Source organism: Cebidichthys violaceus, unplaced genomic scaffold, assembly GCF_023349555.1.
Source record: "Cebidichthys violaceus isolate CVI_PGR_0920_01 unplaced genomic scaffold, fCebVio1.0.p SCAF_13, whole genome shotgun sequence".
Taxonomy (NCBI): Eukaryota; Metazoa; Chordata; class Actinopteri; order Perciformes; family Stichaeidae; genus Cebidichthys; species Cebidichthys violaceus.
Window position 1 is genome coordinate 16,264,030 of NW_027176296.1, and position 26,635 is coordinate 16,290,664.

At 46.4% G+C, this 26,635-nt stretch overlaps 2 protein-coding genes across 3 annotated transcripts in view; one reads left to right on the forward strand and one right to left on the reverse strand.

Annotated features, from left to right (window-relative positions):
* Positions 1–26,635, reverse strand: part of LOC137870575 (kinesin-associated protein 3-like) — a 58,884-nt gene that overhangs the window by 4,037 nt on the left and 28,212 nt on the right. The window lies entirely within an intron of this gene.
* Positions 793–25,701, forward strand: niban1a (niban apoptosis regulator 1a). Of its 2 annotated transcripts, XM_068707970.1 has the most exons (14): positions 793–916; positions 14,303–14,433; positions 15,133–15,261; positions 15,367–15,481; positions 16,766–16,930; positions 17,407–17,522; positions 19,689–19,793; positions 20,142–20,304; positions 20,393–20,580; positions 20,918–21,064; positions 21,849–21,959; positions 22,529–22,636; positions 22,779–22,890; positions 23,026–25,701. In XM_068707970.1, exons 1-14 carry the CDS (start codon positions 862–864, stop codon positions 24,300–24,302), a joined length of 2,922 nt encoding a protein of 973 aa, XP_068564071.1. In that variant the 5' UTR covers positions 793–861; the 3' UTR covers positions 24,303–25,701. The 2 variants fall into 2 exon arrangements, with proteins under 2 accessions (XP_068564071.1, XP_068564072.1); XM_068707971.1 differs by lacking the exon at positions 14,303–14,433 and having other exon boundaries at positions 805–916.

The window sequence follows — 26,635 nt, forward strand, 5'->3', positions numbered from 1 at the left end:
TGTGAATGTGTCTCTGTTGTGGCTGGAGTTTGATTCTCACTGGTTCTTGCCCCGATGCCGCGGGTGGTACTGGACTTGTCTGTTGGTTCTGGACCTCACAGGAGCATCAACATATACTTTAAGTACCAAAAGCAAAAGTACTCATCATGGAGAATGTCTCATTTCTGAATAATATATTTTATATTATTGGAGTACAATCCTTGAGGCACTTTAAGGTTGCAGCTGGTCGAGATGGACCAATATTTTAACTACTGCTGGTTAACCCTCGGACACAACATTATTAACTACTTCATTTATAATTTGTATTAATAATCTGAATAAGTAAAGGAGCCTAACTAATACCAAATAAATGTAGTTTAGTAAAAAAGTACAACATCTCCCTCTGAGATGAAGTATGAAGAATAAAGTAACTAAATGTGAACAGACAAGTAAAACACAGTACTTCCGAAATTGTACTTAGTTACTTTCCACCTCTGCAAAATATTAGAATTATTATTAGCCTAATTTAGAGCACAAATTACTAATCTGATGTCAGAACTCGTCCCAACTCAACCGGTGTATGACACCTGGTTTAAATGAAGTTGAATGATGTCACCTCCATACGTCGTCGGATCACTGTTGAATTACGTCATTAGAGCATCATGGGTGACGATCAGGGGAGGAAAAAGTGAGCTGGCTTTCCTGACTGGGCGTCACTGAATGCCACAGTGCTTGGAGGAGGAGGAGGAGGAGGAGGAAGAAGAAGAGGGCGTGTTCCTCCTCCCTCTCTCCCTCACTGCTGCCGCACATCGATGTGTCGGTGTTTGTAGGCTACCTGAGGACTGAACCCTAACCTGTGGATCCTCTCCCAGCTGCAGCGCCATGGGGATCTCCACGTCCAGTCTGCTGGATGAGACCAAATCCAACTACATCAAAGGTAAATACATCAATATTCATATTTAACAAGCATAATAGATGACAGTACGAGCATTCACGGTTTGGAGCGCGTTTTGGAGCGACGCGGCGAGGACGCACCGCGTTTCCTTCAACACACACACACACACACACACACACACACACGCACACACGCACACACACACACACACACGCGCGCACTCTCCCGTTTATTTCTACGGGGGAACTTCCACTTCTTTATCGGTGTGTTCTTGTGGAGCTTCGTTGTCTGAGTGTTTAGGGACGAGTGGAGCGTTTCATCTCCTCTCCCGATTGATCGGAATCTCGGAGTCTCATTCAAATCTGGTCTTAACGTGTCGACGTCACTCGGCTGAGAGTTTCTGTGGAGACAAACAGCTGATCACTTTCCCCCGAACTTATTATTCAGACGTCTGAATCTGTCGGTCGGGCTGCTGGAACCCGTCTGTCTGGTTTTCTTGCAAGACTTAAATCCGACTCTCCCTCCGTGTCTGTCTGACCCTGACAGGTGAGACAAACCCGGGAGGGGACATGATGCCGCTGTCAGTGTTTGCAGCTCAGCTTTCTAAATAGGCTGATCAGGTCACTCCTGCCTTTCCAGTCCTGCAGGGGAGGAGGGGGTGGAAAGTGAGATGGGACAAGAGTGCCAAGCCCTGTTTTCCCCCTTTGTCTTCCGTGTCCTCTGCTGCTGGGTGTGTCCCTGGGTGGATGCGTGGAGTGGACAAAAGGTGGCTCCGTTGTTGTCATTGTGTGTGTGACTGACGAACGAGAGAGGCGGGGATGCCAACAGGTGTTTCATGAAGGGATGCTGCCTGTGCCAACGTGATGATGTTGTAACGCCGCTGCTTTATTTGTGATGTAGCAGGAGACCATATAATCAGTCATATTCCCACATATAGTCCAGGGCTGTGGGTGGCGCGTAAGCAGAACCCCATCAGGTTGTTAGACGACCAACTGGTGGCTGAAGATCCCCCCCCCCCCCCCCCCCGTGTTTATCCCCCTGTGCGTCAATTACTGATTAGGGCTGTAGCTGAGGATTCATTGAAAACACCTTCAAATGTCAAACTTCTCTCCGCTCTGGTGCTGTGTCAGTGTTTACTGAATGTGTTGGCACAACAGAGAGAGGATAAGACAGCCAGCAGGTCCTCAGCAGAGACCAGCTGACTGGAGACATTTATGTACTTGTATGTTTTTACAGGTGTGTGTGTGTGTGTGTGTGTGTGTGTGTGTGTGTGTGTGTGTGTGTGTGTGTGTGTGTGTGTACACAGTAGATCAGGGCTGCGACAATTGAATGAATCAATGAATCGCTTAGTCTATAAAACATGAAAAAAAGCAGTAAAACTCATCCAAATCTGTCTTGTTTAGTCCAAAATATATTGCAAATACTCTCATGTAAGAGAAGTAAAAAGGCAGTAAATCTGAGCGGCCACATGTTTGATATTCATGCTTGTGAAACGACATCATCGCTTATCAAACCCCCCCCCCCCCCCCGGGGCTCGGTAAAGTTCAGCTGTGTGGCTGAGTGCCAGCTGTGCTCCGTCACATACTGTGCCTCTCAGGGGGACCTGGACCTGCTTCTCCAGGCTGCACACCAGCTCATATGCACACCAGCTCATTAGCACATCAGCTCATATGCACACCAGCTCATTAGCACATCAGCTCATTAGCACATCAGCTCATATGCACACCAGCTCATATGCACATCAGCTCATATGCACATCAGCTCATATGCACATCAGCTCATATGCACATCAGCTCATATGCACATCAGATTATATGCACATCAGCTCATATGCACATCAGCTCATATGCACACCAGCTCATATGCACATCAGCTCATTAGCACATCAGCTCATATGCACACCAGCTCATATGCACACCAGCTCATATGCACATCAGCTCATATGCACACCAGCTCATTAGCACATCAGCTCATATGCACACCAGCTCATATGCACACCAGCTCATATGCACATCAGCTCATATGCACACCAGCTCATTAGCACATCAGCTCATATGCACACCAGCTCATATGCACACCAGCTCATATGCACATCAGCTCATATGCACACCAGCTCATATGCACATCAGCTCATATGCACACCAGCTCATATGCACACCAGCTCATATGCACATCAGCTCATATGCACATCAGCTCATTAGCACACCAGCTCATATGCACATCAGCTCATATGCACACCAGCTCATATGCACATCAGCTCATATGCACATCAGCTCATTAGCACATCAGCTCATATGCACATCAGCTCATATGCACATCAGCACATATGCACATCAGCTCATTAGCACAGGCGTCGTCTTCAAGACACTCATGACACATCGAGGTGTTCATCGACCGTCAGGATCTGATGCATCTCAGCGGGTGACAGTGATCGATCGGAATGTGCGCTCACTTTGGGGAATTCATGATGAGTTACTTTTTTATAACCGTTGTGTTTTACCCAGCTGTCTGCATCCAGGTGAAATTTATGGTTAGAAATCGAACAGCTGGACTGGTGTCATTCATTCACGACTCTGGAAAACCCGGTGTGCCGGATCGATCGAAGCCATTTTTTTTTTTTTTGGCTTCTTGGGTCACACGAACAACAGGCAGGGTCAAGGGTCAACGCGTCGTTGTGAGCGAACAAAAATAAAGGTGAAAAGTCAGAGAAAGCTGAGGAAAAAGGCTGCAGCAATAAACAAAAGAGGACAAAGACTGACATGGCAACAATGATTGTAAAACGCAGAATAATCTGGTCCCCCTTTTAGATATTATTGTACCTCAGAAAAAAATACATAATCGTCTGTGAAAACGCCTCTGTGTCTGTTGTCGACGTTGACACCGGTTGCCTCGGCTGTTGCCGTGGTTGCAGAGTATCATATGTCGAAAACGGGAACGTGTCCCGTGAGGTGGAAAAATGTGGGTTTTTTTTGTTGTTGTCACTGTTGAGATCCCTCTCACTGCCTGCTGGGTCTCGCACATAAGACGACAAACAATGTGCCGTGTGTGTGTGTGTGTGTGTGTGTGTGTGTGTGTGCATGTGGTCAAGGTTGGAGGAAGGCAGCTCTCAGACTCTTGTTTAATGGGGTCCTTTGGGAGCCGCTTACCTCCTGCAGCCCTCAGCGTAGACGCAAGCTCGGTCTGCTCGCGCTCCGGGACGAGCCGTTTGTCCTCGTGGTTTGCCTCGTCAGTTTTTCCTGGCTGGGCGGTTTTTAGTGGAGGGGCGAACTCAGAGCGGTGCATCACCGTGCATCCATTACTGGTGGTGGTGAAAACAATCCTCTCTCTCAGTCTGCAGCAGTGAGAGATGTGTGTGTGTGTGTGGAGGGTGGGGTGGGTGTGTACGGGATAATTTGTTGAATATTTGGTGGTAGTGTACTGTTTTTTTTTTTTCAGCAGGCTACATGTGATTCATGAGGCCGATTACAGCACACATTTGTCCTCTTTGTGTTTTGGCTGTGTGATGTGGTAACATGGACCTTTTCTCTAATTTCTAACTGGATCTGATGGTGTTTCTTCATCATTCGTACAATACACGATGGCCTGAACAACGTGTTTTGGCAAACATATTGTAGACTGGATGTGAAGATATGAGGGGAGGAAGAGGCTGTGCAATTGTGAACGACTTGTGCTTGAAATCAAATATGCAACAACCACTTTAAATACATGATAATGAGGTTGCGGAGGCCACATTTCACTAATTGCTCCAGCATGTGTCCGTGCTTCACGGATCCATGGCGGTTTTTCCACACTACAATCTCACAGCAGCAACAGAGCGTGTGAGACGTAGTTCGACTCTGTGAGACTATGAACATGTGGATCCTCGGTAGAGGAATATACCAAACCGCTGGTATAGTTGGTATGCACCGCGACAACAACGCTTATGAGCATCTTAAACATCTGGCAGAGCGGTGACGCATGTTTATCCTCCACATATTTCACCAAAGAGGACAAACGGAGAAGCTCAACGGGGGCGCAACATCTGCCATCTGCTCCGAAGAGTTTCTGCATTACTCAACAGTTTGAACTGTTTTTCCTTTTGCGCCATTGCTCATCTCACAGTGACCACTCGGTGACTCATGTTGCGTTGGGACGGGCGCAGGAGGCCACTCTTAAGCTGGTTCTGGTTCCTGGCTGTTCTGAGCCGGAATTACGGATGAGGAGCAGCTGCAGCGGTCAAGGCTGCGACAGTCGTTCATTGGTTAAACGTTCAGTATTTCCAGCCCGTGTCTCGCATGATGAGCCTCTTCTTTCGGTGACAGTGCCGCTGCTCTGTGTTTACATTCTGGGGGACAATATAGCAGACGGGTTGAAACGCTCTGCTGGTGCCAACCATATCAAAGTGAATTAAAACATTATGTGTAGTTGGGGTTAGAAAACACGTTGCGTGTCTTGAGCTTTATGCGTTCCCTCCTTCCACTAAACATCTTTCCTCCATTAAGTTTAAAAAAAAATCCAGAATCGTTTACATCCATGCTCGCCGGCTTTAAGTTTTCTTCTTCTCTGCCTTTGTTGGTGCATTGTTGTGCTTCTTGCCGTGTTTCTGCCACCTGTAGTGTGAAACTATTGGCAGGTAGTGTCCTGCTCTTAAACGCCATGCATCTTCACTGTACATCTGATGTGTTGCTTAGTAACTTCTGCTCCCGGTGGTGTTACGAGTCTGATGGAAGGGATTCTTTTGCGGAGTAAAAGCCTCAGTGTGCAGCATTACATCATCTGTCCAGTGAAAAATGTCGGCCAGAAAAAAAGATCAGCATGTGTGTTAGTGCAACTAAAATGTAAGGCGGTTTGGTTCCAGTTAGAAAACATTATTGTAGCTTTAGAGTTGGCTGAAGTAGTTCTAGAGATTCTTTGGGTTTTTGCTGTCAGGCTGCAGTTCTTCATGCTGTGTCACTCCAGCTGCCATTACACAATCCCTCAGATATTCAGAGGAGCTGAGAGACTGTGAGAGCCCCCCCCCCGTCTTTTAGATCTGAACTCACGGCTCTCCACAAAGAGAGGAAGCTGCTGCTGCTGAGGCGCTCTGCTTTAAAAACCACCTGTTGTTTACTCAATCTGACTGTCCACTGAACACAATGCAAATACTGCAAATGTGCTGCTATTCAACCAACGTTTCCCCAGCGTTGATTAGCCAAGAAAGTATGTACTTGAAACTATGTATCTGTATGAAAGTGAAGGACAACACCAAAAGCCTGAAACGATTAGAAATTGGAGATTGCGGCCTCATTATACCACTTTCAATTATCTGATGATTCTTTAGTTTGGGTGATTGTTCACCCAAACTACAAAAAACCCGCACTTAAAGGAATAGAATAGTATATTCAGATGGTTATTAATATCATATCCGTGTGTTAAATATGGAGCTGCAGCCTGGACATGGTTAGCCTAGCTTAGCATAAGGACTGGAAGTAGGGGGAAACAGCTAGCTCCAAAGCTAAAATATACTAAAACTAAATACATTTAAAGTTCACTGTAACACGCTCTATCTTGTTTGTTTAACTCATAAACAAAAATAAATATCGAAAAAAACTGCTGTTTCCAGTCTTTATGCTAAGCTACGATAACCACACCCTCCAGCTGATTCTCTCATCTCACTCTCGTTTTCCATAAACGTCGCTCTTCCTCTTTATGTAAAGCGTCATGGTTTATATGGCGTAAAGATGCAGTCGGTTTTCCGGTGTTGAATGCAGTTTCATATCGGGCTCACTTTGTGCTTCGAGCTCAGTGCAGATGGAGCTTTTTTTTTTTCCTTTTCCCGTCATTCAGTTCACGTCCGTGTGCGGCTTATTTTTAGTGTAAACGCGAGGAATGGAGGCAGAGCTGGGCGTCTTGACGCTCTCACTCCTCATCACCCAGGTATGATGGTATGGGAGCGTCAAACCGGCTCTGCGGCTCGTAAAAGTCGCTAATGGACAAATGAGTTTATTACTGTTTCAGAAAAGCTCTCGCATGGCGACGCCCGTCTGACGCAGCTCCTCTGTTCTACAAATCAGAGCAGTGAAACCTGTTGGATGTGTGAGGGATGTTTGTTGAAGTACATTTCTATCATTGACTATTCCCCCTATTGTCTTGTGTGTCTTATGTAGTTTCACTGCAGCTAAGCATCCATTTGTCTGAGAGATGAATCCCTGACCATCTGCAAAAACCCCACAAGGTCCTTTTAACAACGCTGAATCAATTTCTAGAGAGACTCTTTAAGCTCTCAGAAAATATTCCGCTGCACAACCAAAACGATTTGTAACCACTTCTCCCAACAAACAAAAACATATTGATATGTTTCTTTTGTTGTACGAAATAAGCACGTATCAGTCGTGCCCAGCCACCATCTTTGTTTTGATCAGGAAATGGAGTTGCAACCTGGGAGACGGGCTAAAGGACAGATAAAGAGAGGACATCATCTGGTCAACATTGAAATGTGTCCAACACTTTTGGTTCATGACCAAATACCTGCGGAACTAATGATATTCCCAGCAGCCTCGACTGCACGTTGTGTTTACTGCTAACTAGCTAATGTTAGCATGCTAACACGGCGAACGTTTAACCTGCTAAACGTCGACCTGCTAGCATCGTCATTGGGAGCGTGTTAGCACGAAAGCACCTCCGTGCCTAGCATGACTGTGGACTCTTGTTGCTTAATAAATTACAATGAATTCATCATTGTCGAGGAATCTATTGTTGATGGACTAATTGATTAATTGACTTATCTTTTCAGCTTTTAAAATATGTACCCGGTATTTCTGGTCATTTATAGACAAAAACAGTAGTAGTCATATGAGTAAAAGATGGGCTATGAGCTAACCTGGAGAGGAGCATGCTTTAATTTTCATGGACACAAATGCACACACACTCATATTTCTGTCACCGGCTCCCAGCCCCTCCTCTTCACACACACACACACACACACACACACACACACACACACACACACACACACACACACACACACACACACACACTGTCCGACATTTTTCTGACTTGACTTGACTTGCCCTGTGTCTCGGGTATTTCCTGAATGACAACACAAAAAGTCTCTTCTCTGAACATAGTGCCCTTGCAAATACAAAATAACATGAATCATTTTTTTTTTTTTGGCATTTTATTGTACTTTGAACTGCACTATAAAGCACTTTGGGCATTTTTTTAAAAATATGCTTTATTAATGAGGTCTGGCATGTCGTGTGGACTTCTCTAACTTTAAACTGTTGAAAAGATGTCAGCAGTGGTTATGCATACTTGTTCACTTAGTCATCATGTGTGTTTGCATGTTAGTGTGTGCGAAAACAAATGACCAGTGCTGACATGTCAGTGTCACACGCACGCACGCACGCACGCACGCACGCACACACACACACACACACACACACACACACACACACACACACACACACACACACACTTCTACCGTCGGACCTCATGTGGTTTAGCTGTTGGAGATTTCAGTTTGTCTTTTTTAATGCCTTTTTCCCCATAGTAATTATTTAGTCATCCATTATTTTTCATTATCTAAATCCTACAATCCTCAAAGAGTGATGTTTCTCATTGTGCACTAGAGCCAAAATCCAGATTTTTAAACAATTATAATATAGAAATAATATTTAATAATAAAGACACTTTAGAATAGATCTTAACTACCAGGTGTGATGATGTGAGATTAGGTGAAGTTGGCTTTCTTTGTATGACTGTCTGTGTGTGTGTGTGTGTGTGTGTGTGTGTGTGTGTGTGATTTTGTGTCTGGCCGTTTCACCAGCTGTGCCACATCTGCCCTGCATGAGTTCCACGTGTTTGCAGGGTCTCTGCAGATCCCGGATGAGTCGGATCAATGGCAGACATTGAAGTAGTGCTCAATGAGACGTTGAGCGTCCACCCTTATCGCACGAGGTGTCACCCAGATCTGGTCTTGAGATTCATTTGCAGGCGACCGCCTGGACAAATTGCTGCACTCATCCAATAAAACGACATTACCTGTGTGAAATAGCACCTATGCGCTCTACGGCCTTAAGGTTAAAGGGCTTTCTAGCGTTCACTGATTACATTTTTTCTTTTTTTTTCTTCTCACTTCAATTCAAAGGCACAGTTTAAACGTCGCTACAAAAACCTGCAGGGACTCTTGTGTTTCAGTCCATCAACCGTTTCATCTTCTGCTGTCTAGCATTGTAAACGTTAAAGGTGGAAGAGCAGGTCTCTCCAGTGAAACGAGAGGGGGGGGGGGGGGGGGGGTCACACAACTCTCGCTCATGGTTCACATACCAAACCCTCGCATACCGGCACACGTTTCTGTCGGAGGACAGGCCGGCACGTTTTCAATACTCGCACGTCAGTTTGTCTGTTTTAAAGAGTCAAATTTTGCAGCAACCAAATTCGCGGCTTTGCGAGACTGTAAAGTTCATCATCCGCCATGTTTCAAAACAACTGTATCAACAGCATTTCCTCTCTGGCAAAAGTTGTTGAAATTTAGCTAAAAAGTGAATCCTTTACGCACCGCAGGATTATTCCGTGTGCTCACAGTTAATATGCGCCTCAAGCATTAGTCCGCAGGTGTGGCTCTTTGTTGAAGTGCCAACAGGTGTAACATACTGTGCTGCACGCAGTCAGACGCCCGGCCTGCAGTACTTTAAGTATTCAGTACTCGGTGTGTCAAGGTTCCCTCGCAGATAAAACCACATTCGATTTGTTTTATTGTTCGCTCATTTATTCTTTAACAAACCTTTCAAACCAGTAGAGACGCAGTATCTGACCAGCAGACTGTCTTTGCACCATCGAGCACTTCGATTGATGAGCAAATCCCAAAATGTGATGAACTCCATCGACAGTTGGTCACAGTTGGAAGTTTAATTGCATGGATGAATTAAGAAAGCAGTTATGGTTTTTACCTATATGTTTCTGCATTAAGGTCATACAGTACGTAGCGTTAATTGTTTGCCTTCCGTTTTTTTTTAAAGATTATGTTAAACACGTTTTTTTGATATTTACAGTTGAAATCTGGACCGTTGTGGATGTGTGAGGCAGTGTGGAAACGGGGTGAAGTAGCGCTGTGTGCAGTGAGTCGGAGTGCGCTCTTGTCTCGCCTGAACTCTTGAACCGGTTTCTTTCTCTGCACAGATGGCAGCATAAATTAACAAGGCAAACCGGTTTTTTTGATGGATGCCCACTTACAGCTTGGTGCTCCAAACATGCGAGAAGTCTATTTAGATGAGAATATGAATTATGTGCGGGGAGTTTAGTCCTTTTTTAGATTTTAATAATCTGAAGGTCCATCTTGAGTTAGTATAAAAGTCAATGATTCTTTATATACGTTAGGCCTGTGGGTGTTCAACCGGTTTCCCAGTGCATGCTGGGATAGGCTCCTGCTGGTGATAAGTGACGTACAGCAGTAACTGGTAAATGACCACTTGAGGCTTCGCTCTGGTTAAAAGGCGCCATGTATCGGAAAGACAGTCACTCAGCATCCATCTGAGCTTTCAAACTATGCAGGTTTATTGATCATTAAACTGTGAGCATCATATCGCGCATATATAATCACAGCCTGTGGTTGAAAATGGCTCCACCGCTTTATCACTAATGTGTCGGTTGCTGTTGTGTGTGTGTGTGTGTGCACAGCAGAGGACAGTTTAGAGGCGATGTCTGTCTGCTGTGGTTCATTTGCTCTGAATGACCCAATTACGTAGCTTTTATGACACTTTTGCCTCTGTCTGTTTTGCTTTATATTAATGTCTTTTTCAGTGTTCAGTTTTAATCAGCGGTAAAGCTGAACATTTGAAAACAAAGGTTTTCTACTCGTGCCAGAGGCTCAACTGAGAAGCAGACAGATGGCTTACAGTGGCTCATTTACAGTCACGCTGATCAATAAGAAGTGTCCCTGGGAAAAAAAACCCGGCAACAAAAGCAAAGCAGTGATTGTGTGATTATTTGAATGAATAATGGATTGTTTTGTTTATAGCATGTCAAGTTGTCTGATTTCTGAGGGACTGTAGGAAACTGATTTGGGCCGGGCCGTATGTTTCAACACGTCTGAAGGTCGGTCCGGATATTTCATTCCTCCTCCGGCCACAACTCGACCTGATAACAAGGAAAATATTAAACAAATGGCGGCTGGAGCTGTTTTGCATGAACGGCGGCCGAGCGATCGGGCGAGGGGCCGTCTGCACAGCCATTCAAATGGACTCGGGGAGCGGCGCGAACCGAGATGAACTCGGAGGAGGACGAGTCACTGGAGCAGAGGTTCCTCCTCCACTCTGAATTTTGTGCTGCAGCGTTCTCAAGCTGCAGAGAATGAGTCAATTATACCAGACAACGTGTGTGTGTGTGTGTGTGTGTGTGTGTGTGCGTGTGTGTGTGTGTGTCTCACAGCTGGCAGCCAGAGCAGATCAAACCTCTGAAGGAACGGACCAGCTCTCAAATAAAATACGTTTTCTGTGCAGAGAGCGTCTTTCAGGGTTTTCGGAAGATAAAACTTGGCTTGTGTCTGTAAGAGTTTCTGACCCACAGCTTCTCTTTATTGGAAAAAAAAAAAAAGGTTAACCTCCAACCTGACTGGGTGCTGTTGTGCAGAAGTAGAGCGGCAAGTTGCGCTGACGGTCACACAAGCGGAGTCTGTCCTTTCTTGCCAGTACAGTTTAAGAGCTGCCGGCGTATTTACCTTCTCAGGGCTGAACTAACATTTACAGAATTTCTTGCAGTACGGTTCTTAGATCCAAACCACGAGCGGGTCCGAAAAATGCAAAGTTTGTGGTAGAAGAGAGTCTTTTTTAGGGATTATTAATGTCAAAGGGAAAAGTTAGCTCTGCACCAAAACCTTTTCTCGTTAATGATCTGAGTGCCCGACAGGTTTTGCATCAAAATGATGCAGCCCATGAGACCATGCATGCTCCATCCGCATGTCAGCGAGTGTGCATATGGTGACATTCAGGAACATTCCTGTGGCTGTTTCATACCGATTTTGGATTGTATAACATCATCGTGTCTATTTGGAACCTGGATATAAAGTTGATATTTTGTCCTGACCGCAAGGGTTCAACCTCCGGGGAGCTCTTTGTTTTGTACTGCCAAGGGGGTCTGCAAGACATTTTAATACTGCCCCCAAATATCCACAAAAACGTAGATGTAAATCTGGCTAGTTTGTTGTTTCTGGTCCAGACCAACAAACCATCCATTGGACCTTCTGAAATCACCATCCACCAATGAAAAGGCATCCCTGTGGACTGTTCCAGGAAATGGAAACTGCCCACGTCTGGGAGCAGGATATCCAGTCTGACTAGCTGATCAGTGGAGGGACAAACGGAAGGCTTGTCGGGGTCAACGGGGAGACGAGACGCAGAGCTAACCTTTTTACACGCTGCATTGTTATGAACTGAGGAAAAAACAAGGAGGCCCCCTGAGATCCTCCATCCACAGCTCCAAACCACCGCTGCTGCTGATGAAGAAACAGCCTCTGCTTTACTGTGAACAAACCTTTGAATCCCCGTCATTCACTTCACCAAACACTAATCCATCAACATCTAAACTTGTGACTAAATGTTTGGGCTGGCGGCCAGAATTATGTCTTAAAAACACCTTCATTTCAAGGCCTTCAACAGGTCATAACCCTAACTTACACCAAAAGAAACCACATTAAAAACAGTATCTTTAACATACCTGAATGTATAACGTGTATTACTAGCCCCTAAAAACACCAATTAATACCTTTTTAATTCCATTTTGTGGGTAAATTAGTGATCGAGGACTTGTTCCTCTGCCCTGTGACTGAGCCACAGACACCCCACTTGTGTTTTCATTTGTCGACTCTCGTTCTGCAAATTCATGTCTAACCCAGACACACGGCGTGATGGAGCGGCCACGGCTTCTGTTACCATAGTGACGCACGCGGAGCCGGGTTGTCGTGGCGGCGTGCCACCTTTTGCCTTCCGTAAAAAAAAAACACCCTCAGAGAGATAATGACGGAGCACGTCGACCCCGACATTAACGCCGACATGTGCAGCGAGGGAGACAAAGCGCAGCAGCCGCCTGCTCAGGCATGTTTATCCATTAAGTGGAGGATGTGTCACTGGGAATTACCTCTAATAGTTTGTGGATGTTGAGCATTTAAGGCTGCGTAAATACTCATTGAATGTTGCGTTTGTGATGTGGTGCAGAGAGAGGCGACAGAGAATGGGAGGGGGGGGGGGGGGGGGGGGGGGGGGGGGACACGCTCTGCAGCGACTTGGACAGAGCTTTTATTCTTTGTTTTGTTTTTTCCTAAGAAACTGAATCCCTCCGCGCCAGGAATCTGGCCTGGTTCAAACAGGAACGGAGTGACATCGGAGAGGTTTCTCTTTTCTCTGCGTAATCCTTTCGAGCGCACTGCCAGCTAGTCGTAGGTTGACGGACCACAGCAGGGACCGAGCGAAAGGCCCCTCCGCTCGATGTGGTTGAGAATCGCCTCGGAGACTTGGACGGAGACGCAGAGTCTGATTGGACGCTTGGTAATCTGGATAGAGGTTGCTCACACGATCCAGAGAGACACCGGCGGCAGCCTCAGCATCCTGATTACAGCATTGTGCAGAGATCACCTCGGGTACGGCGTGATATCATCTGGTGTTTGTTATCCAGGCTAAGGGAAGACTTTGGCGTGTCTCAGCGCCAAGGACGAGATGGAAAATGAGCGTAAAGATGAGCTCAGGTTTTGTTTTTAAGAAAGCTCTGTTGTGTGTGTGTGGGTGGGTGTGTGTGTGTGTGTGTGTGTGGAGTTTTTTGGCAAACGCTCTGCTGCACAAACGTCCAAAAAGTTTGGAGCAGTTTTGACAAACTAAGTTCCAACTTCATGTGGTCTGCTTTTAGGTTTCTTTAGTTGAGCATCGTTCTATTTATCAAAAGAAATCAAACTTGTACTTTTTGAGAGTGAGCTGTTCAGATGGATCTCGTGTCTGTGTGTTCAGCACAGAGCCGGAGTCAGGACGTGGTTAGCCTAGCTTAGCATAAAGACTGGAACCAGGTGTCCATTATCTGTTCGGTGTGTAAGGTCACACATAGTGCTGCAACTAATTGATTTATCAACCAACCATTGTCTTCCATCTGTCCATCTGTACTTTACTACCCTGGAGGTTTGGACTCTTCCTCGTGTTAATCGGTAGAATCTGGTCTCAGTCGAGTTCAGCTGTGGTGTCTTTGTGTTTGAGAAGTCTTCAAACTGGACTTCCTGGTTCACATTTCATCCTCTACCTGTAACAACACGCCCACAGCGGAGCCGCCTCGTTCTTATTGTTCGGGCTGAAACCTGACCAGGAGTCCAGCTCGGTATTAAAACACCCATCCTCAAGTGTAATCGGTGCTTAATTTCCCACTGAAACCAGTCAGTAGCCGTTGTTTCATTCATTCTTCTTCTTCTTCTTCTTCTTCTTCTCTGTGTTCCTGCAGTCCAGGCCGAGGCCGAGCTAAAGGAGTTCAGTCCGTACTACAGGAAGCAGTTCTCTCTGGCTCGTTTCGCCGAGGTAGAAGATGATCTGGAGCAGAACAAAGAGAAGATCACGCATCTGCTCAAACAGAGGGTACGTGTCTCTCCCCCCCCCCCCCCCAGAGTCAGCTCTCACTCTTTAAGAATGGGTCTAATGAGTCCGAGGTTTTGGTTTAAGGGTTTAACCGCAGCAGTGAGCACATGTGCAGGTGTGACTACCATCTGTGATGTCATCCAGCTGCGTGAGACAGAGAGGAGTCGACTAAATTACAGAGGCAGTTTTGAGGGAGCGGTGGGAAAAGCTAAACGGCTGGATTACATCCAGACTCACGAAAGGGAAAGGACTTCTAGAAGAACGATCAAATAGAAATAATGATCGTAAACAAAGGGTTTGAGCCCACTTATTGTCCCAGTTCACCAAGTCAGGCTCACCTGTGAATGGATTTATAAAATGAATGAATATTTACCAGCGTCAGAGCCGAGCTGTTGGTTAGGTTCATAGACTAATGAGGATTATTTTGTGACCGTGAGCCAGTTGAGGTGGATCATGCATCCGATCAGGATTCCCCTGCCTTTCTCTTCAGGAAAAAAAAAAGTCTCTCCGTCACTCTGGATGAGGGTCTGGTTGGAAATCCAAAGTGTTTATAGCCGCTCAAAGCGGTCACACTCGAAAATATACATCATGAGACGTTCACCGCAGAGAGAATTCGGAGGACAAAATCAAATTCTTGCCATGTTTTGAGCCGAGTGTTCATCGTGTGTGTGTGTGTGTGTGTGTGTGTGTGTTGACCAGGGGACTCCCGAGGAGGGCGAGGTGCTGTACGAGGACTACGTCCTTTTCTTCGACGAGACCAGGAAGTGGAAGGAGAGGTACGTGGTGGTGAGAGCCAACTACTGCCTGGAGTGTCACGACAGCCTGGAGGTGAGCAACGCGTCACGCCGGTCTATGTGATCGCTCCCATACCAAAAGGACACGTTCAAATCTCTCCGTTTTCGTCTTCTTTTTCCTTCTGTCCTCTTCCACCAGACTTTTCTGAAAGGGGTTCCCCCCCGTCAGAAGCTGCTGCCTACAGGGGGCAGTGTGCTGACCACAGAGGAGAAGTACATGGCCATGGTGGACAAGTGCTTCCCTGATGACACCAGTGAGTAAAAGATCCGATGACTCTTTAGTAACAGCTTCAACTGGAGCGACGTCGTTTTTCTAAACTAATTCAATCCGTGTTAAACCAAAATCCAAGGTATTTTTTTCCAAATTGTGGTATTTCTACTTTTACTTAATTAAAGGATCCGAGTTCATCCTCCGCCAATGATGTGGTGCATATTGGATCCTTAATATCACAGCTTCTCAGTGCTACTAATGTGTCTCCAATCTTGCTGCGTCGGCTTTTTCTCTCATAAAAGGACGCGTGGGTATCATTGCAGCCGGTTTTGGTACGGATAAGAAAGAAAAGAAACATTGCAGGATTTCATGAATCCTGCAATCCTGCTTTCAAAATCGATAAAATAGGCAGTTTTTAAAAACAAAATGATTCCACATATGGATTCAGAGTTCATATCTTAAACATCCCCGTCTATGAGAAAACATGTAAATGCGTCATCACACATATCACCGGCCATTCAAGAAGGTTTTTGTCAGCGGCTCACCGTTATCCCTCCAGATATTTGATTTAAGCATCTTGTATCTTAACGGAGGAGAAGAGAAACCTGTTTCCCACTGTGATCTTGAACAACATCCTCCCACCCACGGGTGCTCAACAAAGCTAAAAGCAGCTCAGGTGGGAGTTTTGGGAACCAAGAAGCACTGAAGGAAGTTCGGAGGAACATCGTTTAATACATGCAGGCACAAAACGTGGCACTTTGATCAGGACCGTTGATTTTAGTTCACTCTAGTTCATACATGAATTAAAAACTACACACACTGCAGTTTCCAGTTTTGTATTCCTTATGTGTTGAAGCGTTTGCGGTTGTTTCAACATGTTTATTAGGAGAATCTGGACCGTATGAACTCAGTATGAATGGTGACTTCTTTGATTTTAGTGTCCCTGACTTAAATAGAGCAGAGAGAGATATGTTCTTGTTTTGGGGGAAGCTCGTACTGTTGTGCTGCCACCTGACCTGAGGGCCTTTTTATTCGACTTGAAGGAGGTCAGAGTCTCATTTGGTTTAGTGGTTTAAAGAGTTTAAAGAGCAGAGCGGCCACTGAACCGCTAAGAGCCTAAAACCACATGTGACGTCACTCAGGCGTCTCTTTCTTCTCAGATCGGTGTGTTTAGAGGGCCGTTGAGAAACAGTGATGCGCGATGAAGTGTTAACGCTTAAATGAGCTGAAGACGCAGAGGGCAGAAGGGAAACGCGCTCATTTCATTTCCGCACTACTCCCTTTATAAGCCATTCAGTTCGGCTGATCTCCGTGTTTTCTGTTTCAGACGTGAAGGAGGACTTTGCTCCTCCTCTGTCGGGGATGCCTGGACAGTTCCCCGTCTACCTGCGTCTGCCCTACAGGAGAGACTCCTACTTCTGCTTCAGGCAGGAGGCCAAAAATGCTGCCTTCCTCTCCATCCTGTCGGACTGCATCCGACACCAGAACCAAGGTGAGACGATCCAAATGCTCCACCGTGGGTTTGCCGTCCGTCTGCTGCTGCAATCACGTTGATTAAAAACATTCATTTTTCAACGCGAGGGTTTTCACTCTGCAGAAAGGATTTGAGAAGCAACAGCACTCTGTCGTTCATCATCGGCAGCAGCAGCATCTGAGCGCGCGAGAGACGGTTTTAGGTTTGCACGGCATCACTTAAGCCACTTTCGGCAGTTGCCGTGGCAACAGACTCGCCCCACACCCGCTCCGAGGAGCAGAGAGACGGGTCTTTTTTTTTTTTTTTAATAATCAAGTTGAAGCAGAACATCTCTGGCCGAGCGAGTTGACGAAGCATTTAATTCACATTCTCGGCTCGGAATGAAGCGAACGCTAAAGAGACCGATGACACAGTGTTCGTGGTCGTTTTGTTCATCTCTCCATCTCTCTCTCTCTCCCTCTCCCTCTCTCTCTCTCTCTCCATCTCTCTGTCAGACTTCCTGAAGAAGAAGACGTGTGAAGTGCAGGCCTTCCTCAAAGCCGTCCAGCTCTACAGACAGGACAAAGGCAAATACGAGGCCTGGGACATGCTGATAGGGAGTGATGTCAGGGTACGTTTTTGGCGTATTCACATTCTCAGTAGAAGTTACATTGGCAACACGTGTGCTTACAGGGTTAATCTCCACTAAAGGAATAGCTTTTTGGAAAATGCCCTCACTGTGTTTTTTTTTTTCCAAGAGGGAGACGTCTTCGGGTTGAACGAATGAGAAACGAGAACGTGTTAATCAGGGAGCTTTAGAGGCGTCCCCTGTTTCCAGGCGTTATGCTAAGCTAGGCTAACCACGCCCTCACCCTGAACTTAACACACAGACGTGAGATTGATGATGCATCTTAATTGCAAGGACACCAAATTCACAAACTGCAACGGCACAAAATTGCTTCGAAGCTCAACCTATGGCAGCTTCTAGTCTACAGAAAAGCTTCCTGTTGAATAAAAGATGAATAAAAGGCAGAAATACTTTCATTTTTTTTTCTCTCTCTCGTTTCATCTACACCTCCACCCGTTCAGTTGGAGTCTCGTTTTACTCCCGGATGAACCGTTGTGTCAGTCAAACGGATAGAACTGGATCCTGCGGGCGACTAAAACATTCATGAAACAGATGTTCCGCCGTGAGACCGGAACATCTGTCTGCGGAGCGGCACGCTGTGTCAGTGGTGAAGTGATGCCGACGACGATGCAGAAAGAAACCAGACGTTTGTTCCTACAGCGGGGGATCAGATGCACTAAACGACACAACAAAACACTCGTATTTCTTACACATGACACGGCACGTATAAAAGTAGAACGCGAGCTCACGCATACTTCAAAGACTTGTAGTCCACGTTTTTTCTATTGCAATCTGGAGGTGATAGGATATGTGACGGATAGATAACTAAAATATGAATCCATGAATGTGGCTTTTATTTGTATCTGAGGCATCATTTCGTTACCCAAAATGAGGAGAGGAGCTTTGGTTCACTTAGACCCTCGTCCTTACTCTCTTTTTCTCCCCCCCCCCCCCCCCCCCCCGAGCTCTCTGCTCTGCTGTTGTGCTTCCTGCTGTTTTTCCTCTCCGTTCTCTTTTGAGGCAGCGCACGAGTCCTCCCTCATAATGACAGTGTAAATGCTCCATTGTGTTGCTGTTCGCTCACATTGTGTTTAGTCACAATTAGTTGGAGGTGAGAGGAAGTTTGACTTGCTGCAGGAAGCACGCGCGCACGCACACACACACACACACACACACACACACACACGCCATTTAAAGTCTATTTGTTTTCCTCTGCACCATAGCGTGCAGTTCATACACGTATAAAGTAAAAATACACACCAAAGTACACAGGTTTGCACTCACTCACCGGTATTTTTTTTCCCTTCTTGTACATAGCTCTCGTCTGACACACACATAAGCGCGCACACACACACACACACACACACACACACACACACACACACACCCCAGTGAGAGTTAAGAGAGGAATGAATGAAATGTTGGCAGCAGAAACACGAACAGTTTTGTAACCACTGCATCAAAATCATAGATCAGTCAAGGTCTCAGACTTCAAAAACAGTTATTTGGATAGAGAGTGTGTGTGTGTGTGTGTGTGTGTGTGTGTGTGTGTGTGTGTGTGTGTGTGTGTGCGCGCAGACTCACTCTCTACTAACATAACTCTCATAACATAAGTCGTTTATAAAAAGACGTGAAATCATTTGATTTTATTCATCAAAGATGGTGTACGTTGCCTCATCAGGTCACAAACACAACACACGGCAGACGGGCGGCATGTTGCGTGAAAAGAGGCGTCATCAGCGGCGACGACAGTCCCGCCTCTGCCTGTTCCCCGTCCGTTCGTCGGCACGTACTCTCAGAGACGCGAGACGAGATTTCAACGACACTTTGTTGAAATTGAGGACTGGATCTGGTGTGGGGGATTTCTTCACGCGAATGTTTTCCCATGAACTTCTGCACCGCTGAATGAAGAAAATCTGGCACGGTTCACATCGCTGTCCGTCTCGACGCGTATGTTGATGTCGATCCGGCTCTTAGTTCTCTCTAGTTTGGGTTATTTGATGACTCGAGGCTGAATTACCAACTGGGCAAAACTATTTCAAACATTTTAAGACCTTTTGATATTTCGGTCAGTGCTATGCTTACATGGTGCATATTCAGAGAGTGTGTTTATCTGGATTTTCTCTGAATGATGTGTTAATTATAATGTCCCGTCTGTGTGTTTTGCAGGTGATGGCCAACGTGGTGATGGAGCAGCTGCTGCCGTCTCTTCAGAAAGACATGCTGCCTCGCCTCAAAGCCAAGAAGACCGAGAGGAAGAGAGTCTGGTTTGCTGTGAGTCACACTGTTAACGCGATACCTTTTTTTATTATATCCTGTGAGACTGATGTTGCTGCTGGCTCACTGTCAATGCAGATGACAAATAATCCGTTTTAATATGAAAATTGGCACACGGGGAGCATTTTTTTTTTTTTTATCCGTCACAAATTTAACCCAGTTAAATCTAGAATGGTAAATCACGCTGCGCGCTGTTCCCTGCATTATACTATGTCTCTACTGTAAATCTTCACATGGAGCGGTTTCATTTCGTCAAGCAGTAAGAAATGAAGTGAGCCGAAAACTTGGAAAGAGTCGACTTTATTTATACGACTTGTGTTTGATCGATTGGCTGTTTGTGCCCAGACGGTGGAGGCGGCGTACATCCTGATCCAGGAGCATCTGTTGGAGGGACTCTCAGCACTGAAGGAGGAATGTCGAACGTCAGTCCGGCAGCAGGAGGTGCTCATCCACTCCGACATGGACCAGATCCTCAACTCCAGACGGCAGCTGGAGGAAAAAGTCCGAGGTAACGTTCTCCGGCTGACCGATACTCGGTGCGGTCAAGCGCGCGACGAGCTGCATTTGAATGAAACATTTGAACGTCTTCCTCCCAGCCACGGTGTCGGAGCGAGCGGAGAAGCTGTGCTCCGAGTCCGTCCAGCCGTACCTGGCCTCGGTCCTGGAGGAGCTGATGGAGCCGGTCAGCTCTGGCTTCCTGGAGGGGCGGCAGCTGAGCGAACGCGCCATGGACCAGGTGTGTCAGGACGTCCTGCGGCTGGCAGACAAAGAGGAACTGAAGAAGGTTTGTCGATCATCTACATCCTCTTATTGAAGACCCAGCCTGACTCCATCACCAGGAATAATCGTCTTTTACCGTCACCTCCAGATCTAGTTTTCTTTTTTTTTTTGCTGAATACATAGCAGAGTTTTCCTCATGAGGAAGGCCTGGATTATTTTATTATAATAGTATTATATTTAGTATTTAAATGAAGGCCTCATCTGAAGGTGTCTACTCAAATTTGTTTCGTTTCCCTGCCCCGGGGCTCCTTTCTGCTCACCCCTTCAAAATAAGAGTCACCTGTAGCTGCATGAGCTAAACGGGCTGTTATCTTAAAGCCCCTCCTCTCTCCGTCTCTCAGGCTCTGGCAGACATGGCCAAACCCAAACTGCCGAGCGGCTACCAGAAGATCGGCTCGCTGCGGGAGAAGCTGCAGCACCTGCAGGAGAGATTTGGCTTCTCCAACATCTCAGGAGTGGTCCACAGCGCTCAGATCGACCTGCAGCAGGTCAGTGCATTGATTCCAGCACTGAAGTGAAGGACAGTTTGATAGCAGTTGTTCTTTCTTGAGTATTTCCATTTTATGATACTTTTTACTTTTTCCCTTCCCTCCACTACAGTTATTTGTCAGCCTTAGTTACTCCTTTCTTTTCATGTAAAGTTTAACATAAAATATACATTGAAAACACATTATTAAAGATTAAATTCCCAACCCTTTTTGTTTTGCACGTGACCTTTTACAAAAGTAGTCACAAAAGCAAATTTCAGCTTTAACTTTAGTACGATTATGAATACATTACTTGTGCGTATTATTTCATTGTATTGGTAGTTTCACTTAAAAGGGACTGAATACTTCCTCTCTCTCTCACACACACACACACACACACACACACACACACACACACACACACACAGACTGATTGGTTTCATTCACTCTCTCCTCCTTCAGATGACTCAGCTGTCATGTTTCTGCTCAGACAGAGTGGGCGGGGGAATTGTTCTGTCCGAGTCGTTTTATTAGCCAACATTTGTGACACGATTGTGATCGTAATCTACGTTCCTTCGGTACATTGACTCGACGCTTCAGCACATTTTGAGTCTGCTGATGATGTTTCACACTGATGGGAATTCCAGCTGCTTTTTTTTTCTTCTTTTTTCGCTCTGCGTTTGGGGCATTTAACTGCTGTCTGATCTGATCTCATCCTGTGTGTGTGTGTGTGTGTGTGTGTGTGTGTGTGTGTGTGTGTGTGTGTGTGTGTGTGTGTGTGTGTGTGTGTGTGTGTGTGCTCCAGCTGACTGAGAATGCAGCCTACACGTTCGAGCAGCTGTTCCACAAAGCCGTCCAGGACAACCCAGACAACCCCGGCTCTGCCATCGAGAAGGCCAAACACAGAGTGCTCAAGGTCAGATTGTGATTCACAACACGTGACCTCCGTGTTTCTGAACGAGTGTTTGTCACAGACTTTTACTGATTCAAGAAGCACATTACTGCCATTACAAATCCAATCCGACAGAGAGAGATAAACAAGAGGGGAGAGAGAGACACGCAGGAGAGAGGGACAAGAGATACTATAGACGGGAGGGAGAGGGGAGAGGGACGAAGGGGGGAGAAAGATGAGAGAGAGAGAGAGAGGGTTGAGAGATGAGACAGAGAGACATAAACATCCAGGGGAGGGGAGACAGAGGCCAGAGAAGGTAAGAGACAGAGACGAGATAGGGAGGAGGGGGAGACGTGAGAGGGGAGAGAGACATGAGGGGTAAAGGAGAGGGAGAGGGGGGTGACTGAGGGGGACGAGAGAAGGGGGGAGAGAGACAGACTATAGACGGAAGTGAGTGGGAGAGGGAGAGGGGACGAGAGAGGAACTAGGGAGACAAGAATGAAAAAAGGGAGGGGGAGAGAAGGAGAAAGACAAAACAAGAGCTCCCTGACATGGAGTGACGAGTCTCGTCTGTCCCCGTTGTGTCCTGCCAGCAATACGACTATGACAGCAGCACAGTGAGGAAGAGGATCTCCAGGGAGGCTCTGGTCTCCATCACTCTGCCCTTCATCAAGAAGAGTCTGGCAGCCACCTGCAAAACTGTGAGTCTCACACAAACACAGTTTCTCAAAAAGCTACGATGGTTCCAGAGCATGACCTCTCTCTCTCTCTCTCTCTCTCTCTCTCTCTCTCTCTCTCTCTCTCTCTCTCTCTCTCTCTCTCTCTCTCTCTCTCTCTCTCCAGGAGCTTCAGGGTCTCGAGCAGTCAGTCTACGCCGACCACTCCAACTACATCCACGTTGAGAACGTCTATGAGAGCATCCTCCTGCAATCTCTGGACAAGGAGGTCACCAAAGGTATGCTACAAGTTACACAGATGGTGACAAATCAGCAACACACACACACACACACACACACACACACACACACACACACACACACACGTCCTCCCTCACAGAGACCCCTCTAATCCTTCCCGTTTTCCCCCGCAGTGGTGAAGGAGGCGGCCAGCCTGAAGAAGTACAACCTGTTCACAGACAGCAGAGACCTGCTCAGTCAGTCCAGCCGCTCCAGCCTCTCCTCCCCGCCCGTCTCCACTCCGGGCACCCCCGCCATGGCGCTCGCCTCCCCCTCCAAAACCTCCGTTGAGCCCCAGCACCCGTCTCCTCTTGCGGTCAACGGTGTGTCGTCCAGCCCCCGGGAGGAAGGCCCGCCGGGGGAGAGCGAAGCCCCGACGGACGCGCCCCTTATTGAGACGCCCCTGGGGAAGGCTGAACAAAAAGACGCAGCTCAGACCGTCGCAGTCGGCGAGGCGGCAGAGGCAACGCCACTCGCGGCAGAGGAAGTCTTCCCGACTGTGAAGGCAGAAGCGGGCCCCCCTGCTTCAGCAGACACATCCAACCCGAGTGAGACGCAGGAGGTTAGCGTAGAAGCGCCTCCAGAGACGGTGATCCAAAAGGAAGAGCTTTCCGTCGAGACAGAAACGGTGGAGACGGCCGCTGAGCCTCAGATGCAGAGGACGGATGCTCCAAAAGAGGCAGATGTCACTTTGTCAGAAACCCCCATTGTTGTAGAAAGCATAAAGACAGATGTAGAAGAAGCAGCAGCACGGATAGAAGCTCCTGTACCAAGCTCTGACCCTACTCATGAACCAGCCAACACTGCAGCAGAGAGCACTGATTCCCAAACTGCAGCCAGCTGTGTAGAAGAGACAAACTGTGGATGCTCAGAAATCAAGTCGGAGGCTCCCTCTAGTGGTGAAACAGCTGAACTCACATCTGAAGACGTCAGCCGGGACATGAAGCGACAGGAGGCAGAACCAGAGCCCGTCTCAGACCCCAATTCCCTGGACGTGTCGGTGGGGAGCGAGTCGGCCCCGTCAGACGTGGAGTCCGTGGAGGAGGGGAAAGCAACGCAGAGCAGCGAGGACGAAGCCTCGATGACCTCCGACCTCTTGGAGGACGAGGCCGACGTCAGCAAATCACCCGTCAGCTCGGACGATCCCGCCGGGGACAAAACCACGGGCGACAAGGCGTCTCCTCAGGCCCAGACGGAAGCCGTGACGGGGGACGTCGAGGCGGACGTCGAGGCGGAGCCGTCGACGGCAGATGCGGCAACCGCTCAGCCCTCTGAGCCCGCAGAGGAAGAAAGCCCCGAGGCGCAGCCCGCCGGCTGCATCAAGGAGATCCGTGACCTGGTGATGGAGGTGATCGAGGTGGAGGAGCTGGTGCAGCGGTACCCCGGCGGAGTGCCAAACGAGGAGGAATGAGGCATCAGGATCCATCACAGCTGCATTACAAAAGAGATTCAGGAGGTTCTGCTGAAGGGAACCAACTCATGACCGGAATAGAACGTTGAGCCTCAAACTGTCCTGGAGTCAAAAACATTTGTTCTCAGAGCCGACGCAGGAAAAGACTCCTGAGAAACATTCACTAAAGCTTCCATGAACTTTTTTTTTTTTTTTTTTTTTAAACGCATATGCATGAAATTTTGGTAAATTATTTATACAAATCAATATATCAGCTGTGTCGGGTGTATAAAACAAACATGTCGGTTTCATTCAGTGAATTTTAACACTACAATTATTATAAAAAATTTTGAACTTGTATGTGAGGTTTGGGAAGAAGCTTCTGGAAATTGCATTATGCTGTAGATTACAAATCTATTTCAAAGGACTAGTTAGACATTTTATAGAATGCATTTATGCGCTTTCCCTCTGAGAGTAAAATGTGAAGATGGATATCAATCTCCGTGTATAATGTCCGTGTATGAGCTGCTTAGCTTAGCAGGGGAAATGGCCAGACGTGAGATATGTATCCATCTGAATATCTCACTCTCTGGGAGGAAAAGAAAAAAAAAAAAGAAGCAAATTCGATTTTGAGCTTTAAATTGTTTAGAAATGACTATTAATTATATTAGACCACAGGTGCTACCACCATGTCCAAATTTCATATTAATGCTTGAATTGAATACGAGATCACGAGCACTTCTGCTGCCTCTCGACAGCTCTTAACATGGCGAAGGCCAGCCGGCGTAAACTGCGGCTTTGACAGCAGCGCAGAGCGGCGGCTGTGAGCTAGCCACCAGTGGGGGGCGCTCACGTGCACTAAAAGCCACGTCGAGCGCACGCACGCACGCACGCACGCACACACACACACACACACACACGGAGAGCGACTTCATTCTCTGCTCCAGTAGACATTCATCCTCTATATCTTTACACAGCAAGCGGCTGTTTGCTGTTGTATTAACGCTCTGAATGTTTAATGCAGCTTCTTCAATGTGATTATCTTTTAACGTACTGAAGGGCTTTCTTTTAGCTAAAAAGGAAACTTAAAGCAGTAGCTCGTCAGAATGCCTTCACAGAACCTCCATGTTGCCTCCTCGTGCCTTATCGTCGCAACACGAAGGAAACCAGCTTCTGTCCGGCGGAAGCGGTTGCCGTAGAGACCGGTCCGAGTCTCGATACCTGTGCCTTCTACCTGTGTAGAGCATCTTACACAGACGCGGTTAGCGGGACAGTTTACAGTGCGAGTACAAGGGAGAAACACTTGACCATTTACTGTCAACGGGATGACTGTTTGTTAATGGAAACGTTGTGTGGAAATATTAATAAAAGAAGAGTCTTAAAAAAAAAAAAAAAAAAAAACAATTTCTGTGTGGACTCTCTGGTTTTGATGTTGGGAAAACGACACGAGCAATGAATGGTTTTATTTGCCAATAAAATACAGCATGAGGTTTTGATTATTTATTTTTGGTCCACAATCACAGACACTGTGCTGAAAAATATCAAAAAAGCTGCAAGTAATCCAACATCTGTGACAGATTAAATATTAAATACAGTTTGACTACAATAATACGCCTTACATGTATTTGATATATTGCGCCACATGTGTCAAGGACAAGATAAAGAATACAAATAAATTATTTAACATTTGCTCATATTTAAGACCCATTTTTCAAAATAAGACAATAAAGGCTGTTGTCATTTCTTCTTAAATTACATTCATAGAAATAAAGATAAATGACTTCTTAATCCAGTGCTTGGATTTCTTTTTCTTACTGCAGAGCTTCTAGTGAGACGCAGTGTGTGTGTGTGTGTGTGTGTGTGTGTGTGTGTGTGTGTGTGTGCTCTTTATTTTATGGTCTGTCGTTTCCTGGACAGAACTGTGTAATTTGGTACTAATTATAGAGACAATGCTCTGAGACAGTTATTTGAGTTTCGGGAGTTATGTGGAGTTTATAAAAGCTTGTTGATTTATGATTTATGAGACTGAGAGACTCTCCAGGTTCTACACCAATTCAACACTGTGTCTGTCTGCAGCAGTTTCCCTATAATGTGTACCAAATTACACGGCCATTTTCAACAAGCTTCCTTGGAAATCAAGAAAATACAGAACCGGAAATATAAGGTGTTACCAAAATATGATGTATTGTTATTTAACGCAACTATTCTTAATGCGCAACTCAGTGGTTTTAAATAAATAAATACGCCAGCCAGTGAGCCGGACTGGTTTAAAAGTCTATAAAATATGATCTCTGTTAAAGGAAGTTTTCCTCTTGTTAATAAATCCAACCAACAGTGCATCTACTAACAAGTAG

Coding starts and splice junctions, on each gene's coding strand:
- niban1a (XM_068707970.1), top strand. CDS start 862: ATGGGGATCTCCACGTCCAGTCTGCTGGATGAGACCAAATCCAACTAC. Junction 17,523..19,688: donor TGATAGGGAGTGATGTCAGG/GTACGTTTTTGG, acceptor TGTGTTTTGCAG/GTGATGGCCAACGTGGTGAT. Junction 20,305..20,392: donor GCTGGAGGAAAAAGTCCGAG/GTAACGTTCTCC, acceptor TCTTCCTCCCAG/CCACGGTGTCGGAGCGAGCG.